Here is a 14164-nt window from a genome sequence, read left to right as displayed (position 1 = left end):
GGTCAGACAGAATGCTGGGACAAAGGTAGGTAATTCTGGAGACTGTTTATAGTAATTTTACTGCTAGAAAAAAAAAGGTTTACTTATTCTTTAATACCCAATACAATTTCATCACATTTTACAAATTCTGAAATTCAGGAATACATAACATTCAGATTAATATTTGGCCATTACGATGTGTAAAAATAGCTGCAAAAGCAAATACCTTAAGCTTTGGGCCCACATTGCCAATACATTACGTAGCAAGACGATCTAACACTGCAAAGGGCGAACCGAAGCTTTAATTACAGAGTAGCCTAAGATTTTATGCACAAATATAATTTTTTAAAAATTACAAATTAAAAATTACCTATTTATCTTTGAACCAGAAAGCTTTAATTAATCTAACGAAGCGATGAGACAGTAAAATGAAGGTTTGTTGACGCAACATTTTAATAGATGACAATATCTGAACATTTGCCAAAACAGATAACAAAATTCTGTTAAAAAAAATCATGCAATTCATCCCACGTGTCGGTATTCTCCAATTTCACAAAATTCAAATATGTTTATAACAGGAAAGACAAAAATATATGAAAACATTTTTAGAAACAAAGGCTATATTAAAGAAAAAGCGTCTCTGATAAAATTGAGATAGACGAACAATAAAGCCCTTATAGCTAATTAAAAGAGGGATATGCAATTTCTGACTTATTCAAAAACTTTTGAAGGTGCAAGAGAGTATCGATAGGTTGGACAATTGCGCTTAAGGTCCCCATACACATTAAGATTCGCTTGCTTGGTGAGATCGCCATGCGAGCGGATATTCACCCGATATCCCCACCTACAGGTGGGCGATATCGGGGAATGTGTAGGCTAATTCGATTAAATTATGTTGGCGGCAATGGGGCAGTCGGTTTTGGGACCGCATCAAAAAGCCAATGCGGTCCCCGATCCGACTGAATCTTTTAACCTGCCTGATCGATATCTGGCCAATTTCAGGCCAGATATCGGTCGCGCAGGCCCCTCGTTTCTGCCCCTACACGGGCCGATTAGCTGCCGAATCAGTCCAAGGGACCAATATCGGCAGCTACAATCGGCCCATGTATGGGGACCTTTAGTCGCAGCAGTACCACATTCCTACCAGTTTTGGATGAATGAAAATCTTTTCCACAGGCTGCAAAACAACAGTGCTACAAGCTATGAATTAGTCTTCAGGGAATACAGTAGATACGGACTGTTTAACAAAAATGAAAAAATCTGAAAACAATTGAGAAAAATTTGAAGAAAATATTAAAAAAAAATTAAATTAAAAATTAAAAGTTATATTTTTGTAGAAACTACTACATTTCTAAACTCAAAATATATTAATATTTAGTGATGAGCTAATTTTTTTTACCAGGCATGGATTTGCAGCGAATTTCAGCATTTCGCTATTGGCAAATAGTTTTGTGAAAAATCGCCGCAGAAAAATTGGTCACACAGAATTTTTTTTTGCACGTCAAATTGGGCGTGTTGCATAAAAAAGCTGCGTTCGCGTCAAAAAAGCATGGACGACAGAAAAAATAGCGGCAGGCGACAAAAAAATAGACATGGGAGACAAAAAAATAGACACTGGCGGAACAAAAAAATTGTGCGACAAATGCGTTTCATTAATTTTTCGCCATTTCGCAAATTTTCTTGCCGTTTCGCGATTTTTATGCCGAAGCGAAACGTGACAGATTCGCTCATCACTACTAATATTGTTAAGATTAAATAGAATTTAAAAAAAGGAGGTAACATTAACTAAAAGCTTAAATTTGTAAAAACTTACTATTTTGTCCAAATCCCATTTTACGATGCCTAATAAAAACCACTGCTCTCGGTAGTAACTCTTTATTGACGTTATCGTCTGAAAATCGGTTTTATTCAAGAAAATGCTTTTTAACGGTTATTCTCTCTCGTGTAGAAAGAATTCACTGAATTTAATAAAAGTCTAGCGTGTAATGAATGTATTACTGATGGAATAAAGGTTTATCAATCAATTTATCTGGAGCCAGCGGTGGGAAAGCTACGGACATTTTTAAAGAGTAAAAAATAAATGAAAATCAAAATTCATGCAAATGAAATCACAAAGTAGTCTAACCCGACATGAAAGCGTTGCTGTTTGCTCTGCGTGAATCCTACTAACAAGGCAGACATCAAATACCACAGGCCTGTCTATTTTTCCCATTTAATTAACACACACAATAAAATGAACGTTAATTCCTATTTAGAACAGGGTGACCATGCTACGCAGGCATTATATTTAAAAAAAAAACAAAACAAAACAAAAAATTTAAATTAGTAGGTAAAATTATGAAATTCAAGATGCATAACTGGAATACATTTTTTTCTGCACAATAAACACCTTACGTAAAAAGCCTAAAAAAAAGTATTCTTATTCGAAGAATAAAACATCACCGAAGGGAAAATACGAGTATTCATTAAGGTTTGGCATAAAAGTTTTATAAAGATTGTCCTTTTGTCGTTTTTTTTTTTTGACAAAACAAAACAGAAAATGTGAACTTGTGCCAAGGAAATAGCAATTCCAAAATCCAAAAATGGCAAATCCAAAAATGAAATAAACCAAAAGCTTAAAAATAAGAGATTTTATATCTACCCAGCACTATGAAAATATATGCGGTGCCTTTATGAAATACTGAGTGTTGGGTGCATTCATGGAAAACATAGCAAGAGATGTATGTAGGTGTATCCCATAAATAAACACTGACGGGTTAGGGGCCATATAACACTTAAGGTGGCCATACACGTGAAGATCCTCTCACTTGGCGAGGGGGTGAGCGATATCGGGAAAATGTAGGCTAATTATAATGGGAGCAATGGGTGCAGTCGGTTCGGGGACCACATCAACGAGCCGATGCGGTCCCCGATCCGACTAAATCTTTTAACCTGCTCAATCGATAACTGGACAATTTCAGGCCAGATATCGGTCGGGCATGCCCCTCGTTCCTGCCCTTACATGGGTCGATAAGCTGCCGAATCGGTCCAAGGGACCCATATCAGCAGCTGCAATCAGCCTGTGTATGGCCACCTTAAGCCAGAGCATAGTAACGGAGCAGAAACATTTATGTAATATAGGGATGTCCAACCTGCAACTGTCCGGCGGTCTTCTGAACTTTAGTTGTTGGCAAGATGATAGGAGTTTTAGCTCAGCAACAGCTGGAGGGCTTCAGGCAGGATATTACCGATTTATCAACTGAGAATATTGCACGATTAAATGACCTTCAGAAAGAAGCAATCACTGCCTTTTAGGGGAATTAATACTGCATATCTCATCAATTTCTTAAATTCAACTCCAAGAATAAAAATTTATGTCTGGGTTGAAAATTTTCATCAGTTTTGAAAATGATTCTTTGCTTCACCAAATCTGATTTGGAAAAACAAGACAAACGTGGCGGCTAAAGCTGGGACTACAGTTATCAATATCGTGTTATCCAAGAGATCACAAAAAATGGTTACATATATAGCTTGGTTCTAAAGATCAGTTTTATCCAATGCCTCATAAGTCAGTGACAGTTGTTGCAAATGTGGCCATACAAGGTAACGAGGTATTCTTCTACCAATATGCCCACCTGAGGTGGGCGATATCGGGCCAAACAATCAAATCACAATGGCGGGCATAGGTGTTATCAAACCGCATCGACGAGCCGATATAGGCCCCGATCCGGCAGAGTATCAAACCTGCTCGATCGAGATATGTTCAATTTTAGCCCAGATATCGGCCGGTGGTGCCCATACCTGAGCAGATAAGCTTCCGAATTGGCCTGATGGACCCAAATCAGCCCGTGTATGGCCACCTCAAGTTGCAATGTGAGTGCTTGGGTGCAATCCGCTACTCAATCCTCTGCTTGATGCCCCATCCTAAATGAAGGACTTTCTCAAACCATTCTTGTTTCCCAGTAGATGGGTAACGCATAACAGCATTATTGAGAATACATTTACTTTTTGGTGATTGCGTATTACATATTAGAAGATTTGTTAGAACTTTAATCTGTGAGAGGGATATTGACACCACTGAGTAAACAATATTCTCATCAACCTCAGCAACCAATGTCTTCTGAATGAGACTTTTTCCATTTAGGGGAAAAAAATCAGTTCTTTGAGCCGGTCATAGGAGGATTTCCACTGCAGCAAAGAGGAAAAGTCTTGGTGGAAAATTCATGAGGTTGTACCACCAAAACCTTTGTTTTCTAAATTTGATTTTCTCGAACAGGTAAAATAACCTGTTACTTAATCTCAACACACACATTTTGGTTGGAACCAAGCTGAAGTACGGCTAAATAATTGTGGTCACCCTGGCCCTAGAGCTATATATTTCATGCCTATAAGCCTCTGCTATCAACCTGTGCTTATAATACTGGTCAAAATATTTGGTTCTGGAAATCAAATAAAACAGACTTTTCTAAAGAAAATCTAAATTGAAAGTCTGGCAGTGAATTTGACATTTTTAAATATCGTTCATGAATGTGTTTTTAGAGGGAGAACTAGGCCCACAAATATAATTTGTACATTTGACGCACCATAGTAATTACTACTTCAGGTCTCCAAACTGCAATGAAGTTGTATTATGAACATTCTTCCTGCCCGTGTAAGCAGCCGTTGGGTTTTTCAAGGATGATAGAATTGTATTATTTTGCTATCTGTTGTAAACTAAGGACAAAAAATTCTCTGAATTGGAAAAATGTGAAGCTATGAAATTTATGTGAAAATCCTGTCCGTAACTTTTGATCAGATATCAAAAATTCAGACTTAAGCAACGGACTGGCCCTAGAACCATGGACTATAGTATCACTTAAATATATATGCTCTCATTGAAAAGGCGTGGAGGATCTATGCTAGAATATAGAACGTTGCATGATGTGTCTAAAATACATCTACTAGACATGCCAACACTGTTTTTAGAACACTTCAATCCTTCTGTTAGCTAGTGATTATCCTAGTCATGTTTGATTTCTCAGAAGATAAACAAGTAATTGAATTAGTATGGTTTCTATCATCTTGTATGTACACACTGGAACGGTATTCAATGGTTACACTGAGCACCATAGCATCTCTGATGCTCAAAGCATTTCCAGCAGCATTCTACTTCCATGCAGGGTAGCTGGTGTTGACCATATTGGCTTTTGGTATTCCTTTCCATTGAGAGAGACGTTGTTCGAGAAGAAGGTTTCATAACAATATCATAAATGTGCAACTCTTTCTTTACACGGTTGAGATGTGAAGGTGTTCCCATCAGCTGAAACCAAGCCCCAGTCCCTTCGGCCTTTGAAGTGCCCTTATAGGCTCTGATATTCCTTTGCCATCTGGACCTAGTCCTGTTCCCGGAGTCCAGCCCATGTTCTGAAGCATTCGGTTGCCGATGTTATTGTCTGGGATGGGTTGAGCACTTTCACCAATGAATCCTGAAATTGAATAAAGGAATCATTAACAAGAGAATTCCCCGTAGGATAAGCCAACTATGTGGCAAGGAAATAAGGTATAAGGACCCTATCACACAGTAGCGTCAACTTTACTGGACTCCAGTTAAGCTGCTTGTTGTTTTGTTGTGTAGGAGAAACACCAGGGAACACACACACATATTATATATATATATAGGTATGGGATCAGCAATCCAGAAACCCATTATCCAAAAAGCTCCAAATTACGGAAAGTCCATCTCCCATAAACTCCATTATAAGTAATAATTCACATTTTTAAAAATGATTTCCTTTATCCCTGTAATAATAAAACAGTACCTGTACTTGATCCCAACTAAGATATAATTACCCCTTATTGGGGCAGAACAGCCCTATTGGGTTTATTTAATGGTTAAATGATTCCCTTTTCTGTGTAATAATAAAACAGTACCTGTACTTGATCCCAACTAAGATATAATTACCCCTTATTGGGGGCAGAACAGCCCTATTGGGTTTATTTAATGGTTAAATGACTCCCTTTTCTCTGTAATAATAAAACAGTACCTGTACTTGATCCCAACTAAGATATAATTACCCCTTATTGGGGGCAGAACAGTCCTATTGGGTTTATTTAATGGTTAAATGATTCCCTTTTCTCTGTAATAATAAAACAGTACCTGTACTTGATCCCAACTAAGATATAATTACCCCTTATTGGGGGCAGAACAGCCCTATTGGGTTTATTTAATGGTTAAATTATTCCCTTTTCTCTGTAATAATAAAACAGTACCTGTACTTGATCCCAACTAAGATATAATTACCTCTTATTGGGGGCAGAACAGCCTATTGGGTTTATTTAATGGTTAAATGATTCCCTTTTCTCTGTAATAATAAAACAGTACCTGTACTTGATCCCAACTAAGATATAATTACCCCTTATTGGGGGCAGAACAGTCCTATTGGGTTTATTTCATGGTTAAATGATTCCCTTTTCTCTGTAATAATAAAACAGTACCTGTACTTGATCCCAACTAAGATATAATTACCCCTTATTGGGGGCAGAACAGCCCTATTGGGTTTATTACATAGTTAAATGGTTCCCTTTTCTCTGTAATAATAAAACAGTACCTGTACTTGATCCCAACTAAGATATAATTACCCCTTATTGGGGGCAGAACAGCCCTATTGGGTTTATTTAATGGTTAAATGATTCCCTTTTCTCTGTAATAATAAAACAGTACCTTGTACTTGATCCCAACTAAAGGTCCCCATACACTGGCCGATTCTTGCTGCCAATATTGGTCCTTTAGACCAATCTGGCAGCTGGCCTGAAATCGGCAGATCTCGTTTGGGAAGGTTTGATTTTTCCATCGGATTGGGGGCCGCATTGGCTCATTGATGTGGTCCCCAAATCGATGGCACCTCCCTGCCATTTTAATTCGTAGGTGGGGAAATCAGGAGAAGATTCTCTCGCTTGGTGACCTTGCCAAGCGAGCGGATCTTACCGTGTATGGCCAGCTTAAGATGTAATCAATCCTTATTGGAGGCAAAACAATCCTTTTGGGTTTAAATGATTTTTTAGTAGACTCAAGATAGGGTGTTCCAATTTACAGATAGACCTGCTATCCGGAAAACCACAAGCATTCTGGATCATAGGTCCCATACCTGTGTATATCATATATACATATAGTGAAATGAAATAATTCCTTGAAACAAGAGACTGATATTACATCCAACAGGAATTTACCCTACAGGTATGTACGGAACCGTGAATGACATTTTGCCCCCTGTTTAGTGATTAGTATAGAAATGATAAATGCTTCTTGGCCAGCGTATTTATGACAGCGTTGAAGGCTAGTTTACATGAAAATGAGAGATCATTCATATTTGTTGAACAGCTGTCAGGCCAGGTATAGTCAGTCACTCGCCTTCCCTTCCGTAGCCTTAGCGGCAATTTAATTCAATTCCATCTGTAAGCTAGAATCAGATCAGAGGTCTAACGCTGCTGGAGGGAACACATCTGTTTCAGCCCTTCTGAAGACAACAGCTTGTAAATATGCTGATTTCAAACACTGCTTAATGCTTAAAATATAAACAAATACAAAATGCTCAGAGCACGATGATCTCAGTATTAAACTCCATTAGGAAACACCAAGCAAATCCTGTCTGGGGGTTATTAAAAGGGCTGGTTCATTTTACATTAAATTATACAGGTATAGGACCCGTTATCCAGAATGCTGGGACCGAGGGTATTCCGGATAAGAGGTCTTTCCGTAATTTGGATCTCCATAACTTGTCTACTAAAAAATCAATAAAACATTAATTAAACCCAATAGGATTGTTCTGCCCCCAATAAGGGGTAATTATATCTTAGTTGGGATCAAGTACAGGTACTGTTTTATTATTACAGAGAAAAGGGAATCATTTAACCATGAAATAAACCCAATAGGGCTGTTCTGCCCCCAATAAGGGGTAATTATATCTTAGTTGGGATCAAGTACAGGTACTGTTTTATTATTACAGAGAAAAGGGAATCATTTAACCATTAAATAAACCCAATAGGGCTGTTCTGCCCCAATAAGGGGTAATTATATCTTAGTTGGGATCAAGTACAGGTACTGTTTTATTATTACAGAGAAAAGGGAATCATTTAACCATTAAATAAACCCAATAGGGCTGTTCTGCCCCCAATAAGGGGTAATTATATCTTAGTTGGGATCAAGTACAGGTACTGTTTTATTATTACAGAGAAAAGGGAATCATTTAACCATTAAATAAACCCAATAGGGCTGTTCTCCCCCAATAAGGGGTAATTACAGTGGTGTGAAAAACTATTTGCCCCCTTTCTGATTTCTTATTCTTTTGCATGTTTGTCACACTTAAATGTTTCTGATCATCAAACACATTTAACTATTAGTCAAAGATAACATAATTGAACACAAAATGCAGTTTTTAAATGAAGGTTCACGTTATTAAGGGAGAAAAAAAACTCCAAATCTACATGGCCCTATGTGAAAAAGTAATTGCCCCCTTGTTAAAAAATAACTTAACTGTGGTTTATCAATTTCAATTTTCAATTTCAATATCAATTTCTGTAGTCACCCCCAGGCCTGATTACTGCCACACCTGTTTCAATCAAGAAATCACTTAAATAGGAGCTACCTGACACAGAGAAGTAGACCAAAAGCACCTCAAAAGCTACACATCATGCCAAGATCCATAGAAATTCAGGAACAAATGAGAACAAAAGTAATTGAGATCTATCAGTCTGGTAAAGGTTATAAAGCCATTTCTAAAGCTTTGGGACTCCAGCGAACCACAGTGAGAGCCATTATCCACAAATGGCAAAAACATGGAACAGTGGGGAACCTTCCCAGGAGTGGCCGGCCGACCAAAATTACCCCAAGAGCGCAGAGACAACTCATCCGAGAGGCCACAAAAGACCCCAGGACAACATCTAAAGAACTGCAGGCCTCACTTGCCTCAATTAAGGTCAGTGTTCACGACTCCACCAAAAGAAAGAGACTGGGCAAAAACGGCCTGCATGGCAGATTTCCAAGGCGCAAACCACTTTTAAGCAAAAAGAACATTATGGCTCGTCTCAATTTTGCTAAAAAACATCTCAATGATTGCCAAGACTTTTGGGAAAATACCTTGTGGACCGACGAGACAAAAGTTGAACTTTTTGGAAGGTGCGTGTCCCGTTACATCTGGCGTAAAAGTAACACAGCATTTCAGAAAAAGAACATCATACCAACAGTAAAATATGGTGGTGGTAGTGTGATGGTCTGGGGTTGTTTTGCTGCTTCAGGACCTGGAAGGCTTGCTGTGATAGATGGAACCATGAATTCTACTGTCTACCAAAAAATCCTGAAGGAGAATGTCCGGCCAGCTGTTCGTCAACTCAAGCTGAAGCGATTTTGGGTGCTGCAGCAGGACAATGACCCAAAACACACCAGCAAATCCACCTCTGAATGGCTGAAGAAAAACAAAATGAAGACTTTGGAGTGGCCTAGTCAAAGTCCTGACCTGAATCCTATTGAGATGTTGTGGCATGACCTTAAAAAGGCGGTTCATGCTAGAAAACCCTCAAATAAAGCTGAATTACAACAATTCTGCAAAGATGAGTGGGCCAAAATTCCTCCAGAGCGCTGTAAAGGACTCGTTGCAAGTTATCACAAACGCTTGATTGCAGTTATTGCTGCTAAGGGTGGCCCAACCAGTTATTAGGTTCAGGGGGCAATTACTTTTTCACACAGGGCCATGTAGGTTTGGATTTTTTTTCTCCCTAAATAATAAAAACCCTCATTTAAAAACTGCATTTTGTGTTTACTTGTGTTATCTTTGACTAATAGTTAAATGTGTTTGATGATCAGAAACATTTTGTGTGACAAACATGCAAAAGAATAAGAAATCAGGAAGGGGGCAAATAGTTTTTCACACCACTGTATATCTTAGTTGGGATCAAGTACAGGTACTGTTTATTATTACAGAGAAAAGGGAATCATTTAACCATGAAATAAACCCAATAGGGCTGTTCTGCCCCCAATAAGGGGTAATTATATCTTAGTTGGGATCAAGTACAGGTACTGTTTTATTATTACAGAGAAAAGGGAATCATTTAACCATTAAATAAACCCAATAGGGCTGTTCTGCCCCAATAAGGGGTAATTATATCTTAGTTGGGATCAAGTACAGGTACTGTTTTATTATTACAGAGAAAAGGGAATCATTTAACCATTAAATAAACCCAATAGGGCTGTTCTGCCCCAATAAGGGGTAATTATATCTTAGTTGGGATCAAGTACAGGTACTGTTTTATTATTACAGAGAAAAGGGAATCATTTAACCATTAAATAAACCCAATAGGGCTGTTCTGCCCCAATAAGGGGTAATTATATCTTAGTTGGGATCAAGTACAGGTACTGTTTTATTATTACAGAGAAAAGGGAATAATTTAACCATGAAATAAACCCAATAGGGCTGTTCTGCCCCCAATAAGGGGTAATTATATCTTAGTTGGGATCAAGTACAGGTACTGTTTTATTATTACAGAGAAAAGGGAATCATTTAACCATTAAATAAACCCAATAGGGCTGTTCTGCCCCAATAAGGGGTAATTATATCTTAGTTGGGATCAAGTACAGGTACTGTTTTATTATTACAGAGAAAAGGGAATCATTTAACCATTAAATAAACCCAATAGGGCTGTTCTGCCCCCAATAAGGGGTAATTATATCTTAGTTGGGATCAAGTACAGGTACTGTTTTATTATTACAGAGAAAAGGGAAAACAATTTTAAAAATCTGAATTACTTGATTAAAATGGAGTCTATGGGAGACAGGCTTTCCGTAATTCGGAGCTTTCTGGATAATGGGTTTCCGGATAAGGGGCCCGACACCTGTACTATGTTATATAATGTCCTATCTCTGTCTTCATTATTTTTTTTTTTTTTTTTATAGTTTTCAAACTATTTGCCTTACACTTCTACATTTTTCCAGCTTTCAAATGGGGGTCACTGACCCCGACAGCCAAAAACTCTTGCTCTGTGCACTTACACATGTATTAATAGTGTTACTTTTTATGACTTATCTTTCTATTCAGACTCTCCTATTCATATCCCAGTTTTTAATTTAACCCACTGCCTGGCTGCTAAGGTAAACAAGACCCTAGCAACCAGATAGCTGCTGAAATTCCAAACTGGAGAGCCGCAGAACAAAAAGCTAAATAACTGAAAAACCACAAAAAATAAAAAATGAAAACCAGTCTTCATCATATTGAAATTTAAAAAGAAAGAACAACTTTTTGGTATGGTGTTGACAAAAAAATTCTAAAATGGTTTGTAATTGGTCGTCTTTTTTTAATTAAAGGGGTGGTTCACCTTCAGATTAACTTTTAGTATGTTATAGAATGGCTTATTCTTAGCAACTTTCCAATTGGTCTTCATTTTTAATAGTTTTTGTATAATCTGCCTTCTTCTTTCTACTTTCCAAATGGGGATCATTGACCCTAGCAGCCAAAAAACTATTGCTCTGTGAGTCTACAATTTTATTGTTACTTTGTATTACTTTAATTATGATTTTCCTATGGCTTAATAACTATAACCAACAGGAAGCTGTTTGGAAATCAGTTTGGAAAGTAAATAGCAAAGAGATTGAACAAATAGATAAATAACACAATATGCTGTATTATTTGTTCAGACTCTAGAGAACCAACTAGAAGGGGATCGATTATCCCTACAGAAATGGTTGGGCCTTCTGTTCTACCAGGACTTTAGTGGACAGAGAAACACAAGACATGTCAGTGATCCTAGTCTGAGAATGGGGATCCCATGGGAAGAGAAGGAACCTGGTCATCCAATGAGCAGCATTCTGTCCGACTGACGGATCAACTGATACTCATGGTATAAAGATGTCTACCTACTATATATATGTACATGTATGGGCAGCTACTGACTGGGTGCCAAGAGTTACATAACACTAGCCTATTATTAAGTGACATAAAACACGTATAGCTTTGTTTTATATATTTTGTCCAGGTTGGTGCCAGCCTGCATTTCTGTTTCTAACTGCCAGCTTGTTTATTAATTTGGCTCCTCATCCGCTTCAACTGATGTTGGCTATACAGCTAGTAGGAGCGAAGGCAATACAACATGATTTTATTAAATGCTTTTCTTTGTTAAAAGGTCCTGTTCCTTTGTTGCCATAAATCTTAGCAAACACAATCTTAGGGTAATGGAAGGCAGGGCAATTTCTCATGTACTATTACCCAAGCTTTTTTATAAGTCTGTGGGAGGGGGACAAATGTTCCCTGCAAGCTTCTGGTCCAGTGACAGGCATGTATCTCTCTAAAATGGAGCACTGTCCCTTATTGAGCCTGTCACTTGATGGACCCGGATGCTTGTAAGGGATTCCGATTCAACTTTGAATGGTGGAAGACTTCATGTGATTTGCCCCCTTTCAACAGAACAATCTACAACACTATGAAATTGCCCTTGTCTGTCATTACCCTTAGCCTTACTTTTTAAGGTGGCCATACACAGGCAGATTTCAGCTGCCCATACAGGTCCTTTAGACCGTTTCGGGAACTTATCTGTATTGGCACCCCCACCCGGCTAATATCTGGCCTAGAATTGGCCAGATCTTTATCAGGCAGGTTTGATTCTCCAGTCAGATCAGGGCTTGTTGATGTGGTCTTCTCCAGCAGAGAAGATCCGCTGGTTTGGCAATGTCTTACTGATCTTACCATGTATGGCCACCATTACTCTTCTGTTTATCTGGATGCAATACAGGCTTTTTGGCACATAGTTAATTTATTTTCAGTTCGTCTATCAATCATACCTTCCATCATCCCTTTCTATGCCAGAGTCACATGGGTCAATGCGCTGGGGAAAGTGGGGTGCCTTGGGGTTTAGACTGTACCATCTACTGCAAGCTAAAGTCCTGTCCAATGACATAACTGAGAATCTACCTGTTTATAGACCAGTTACACCATAGTGGGATTCCTAGCACTTTTTGCAGGTTTTAGATCCGAAAGACTTAAAGTCATGTGATTTTAAAGCTCTGGACAACAGAGTGAGACCACTTTTTATTTAGCATTTGTATTTGGTTCAGACTTCTGTGCAGAATTCACTTATTTGGCTGCATTTGGTGCATTCCAAATTTTTCTAATAGAGCATTTTGTCACAGTGGGCACAGATTTAAATTCACTATATGCAGGTCAAAAAGCAAGGCTCACTGGGGCTGATTTATTAACGCTGGGCAAATTTGCCCATGGGCAGTAAGCCATAGCAACCAATCAGCGAAAAGCTGCTTTCAGCCAGCTGCAGGTAGAACAAGGCAAATTTGCCCATGGGCAGTAACCCATGGTAACCAATGTTGATAAATGACCCCCACTGTGTTATTTGTGAGTCCTCTTTGCTTCCTTTATGCAAATAATGGAAAGGAATGTAGCACAGCTATATAATTGTATGCATCTACAGATATACTATGGTTTAATATTTAATATAATTCAATTTCATATTACTTGTTTTGCCCATAAGGCCATATTCCAGTGGCTATAAGCCCTATGCCATTGCACAAGGCTTGCTTTCACCACCTACCCCGGCTTCCATCCCCGGCACCTATGTAACAAAAAATCCTCCTGGAATGTGACTTTGACTCAAGGCTGAAAATATACATTTAGAAATCAATAGACAACCCTATCAATATTCATTTTTCTTTTTCAATACAAAATGCAGAGGTGAAAGAGCAGTAAATAAAGCCGGTGCTCTGAAATAAATTGGGTGTTCTTGTCACAATTAATAAATGTTTATCCAATAACATACCCGACTGCTCTAGAGCTAGTAATAAAGCCGCGGGGCCCTCTCCGAGCCATAATTGGAACTGTAAATACATTTAGCAAACAGAGCGGCTGCAAGTTTGGATTCTGGGCCGTACTTCCGTGGCTTGTGTCTAAACTCATACAGTTTGGTGGAGAAAAAATTATATTTTGTACAAAAAGTGTGTATAGGAAGGTGTGTTCCAAACAGCTTCCCTGATTGGCCACTTGATAGACATTATTTTGTCTACACAAACCCAACTTACTGCCACTTACAGTAGAAATAAATGGGTCAGTCTACCCCGTTATACACCTTTTCTAAAAATAAGCACAATAAATAAGAAGTTTGATTAAAAATATATATTTTCCTTTTTTTTGCTATTATGGGGCATATTTATTAAAATTCATATCTGTGTCATTTTTGTGTT

The 14164-nt window shown here is 38.2% G+C and overlaps 1 protein-coding gene across 4 annotated transcripts in view; it reads right to left on the bottom strand.

Annotated features, from left to right (window-relative positions):
- Positions 1-414: 414 nt before the first annotated feature.
- The window catches only part of gpatch2 (G-patch domain containing 2), an 86337-nt gene continuing 72587 nt past the window's right edge, over positions 415-14164 (bottom strand). For all 4 annotated transcript variants that reach the window (XM_002936022.5, XM_004914788.4, XM_018094111.2 and 1 more), the window contains exon 10: positions 415-5423. In XM_002936022.5, coding sequence (XP_002936068.3) covers positions 5254-5423 — 170 coding nt within the window. In that variant the 3' untranslated portion in view covers positions 415-5253. The remainder of the gene's footprint in view (positions 5424-14164) is intronic.

Source organism: Xenopus tropicalis, chromosome 5 (assembly GCF_000004195.4).
Source record: "Xenopus tropicalis strain Nigerian chromosome 5, UCB_Xtro_10.0, whole genome shotgun sequence".
Taxonomy (NCBI): Eukaryota; Metazoa; Chordata; class Amphibia; order Anura; family Pipidae; genus Xenopus; species Xenopus tropicalis.
The sequence above is the reverse complement of the archived record's forward strand: the minus strand, read 5'-3'. Positions and strand labels throughout refer to the sequence as shown.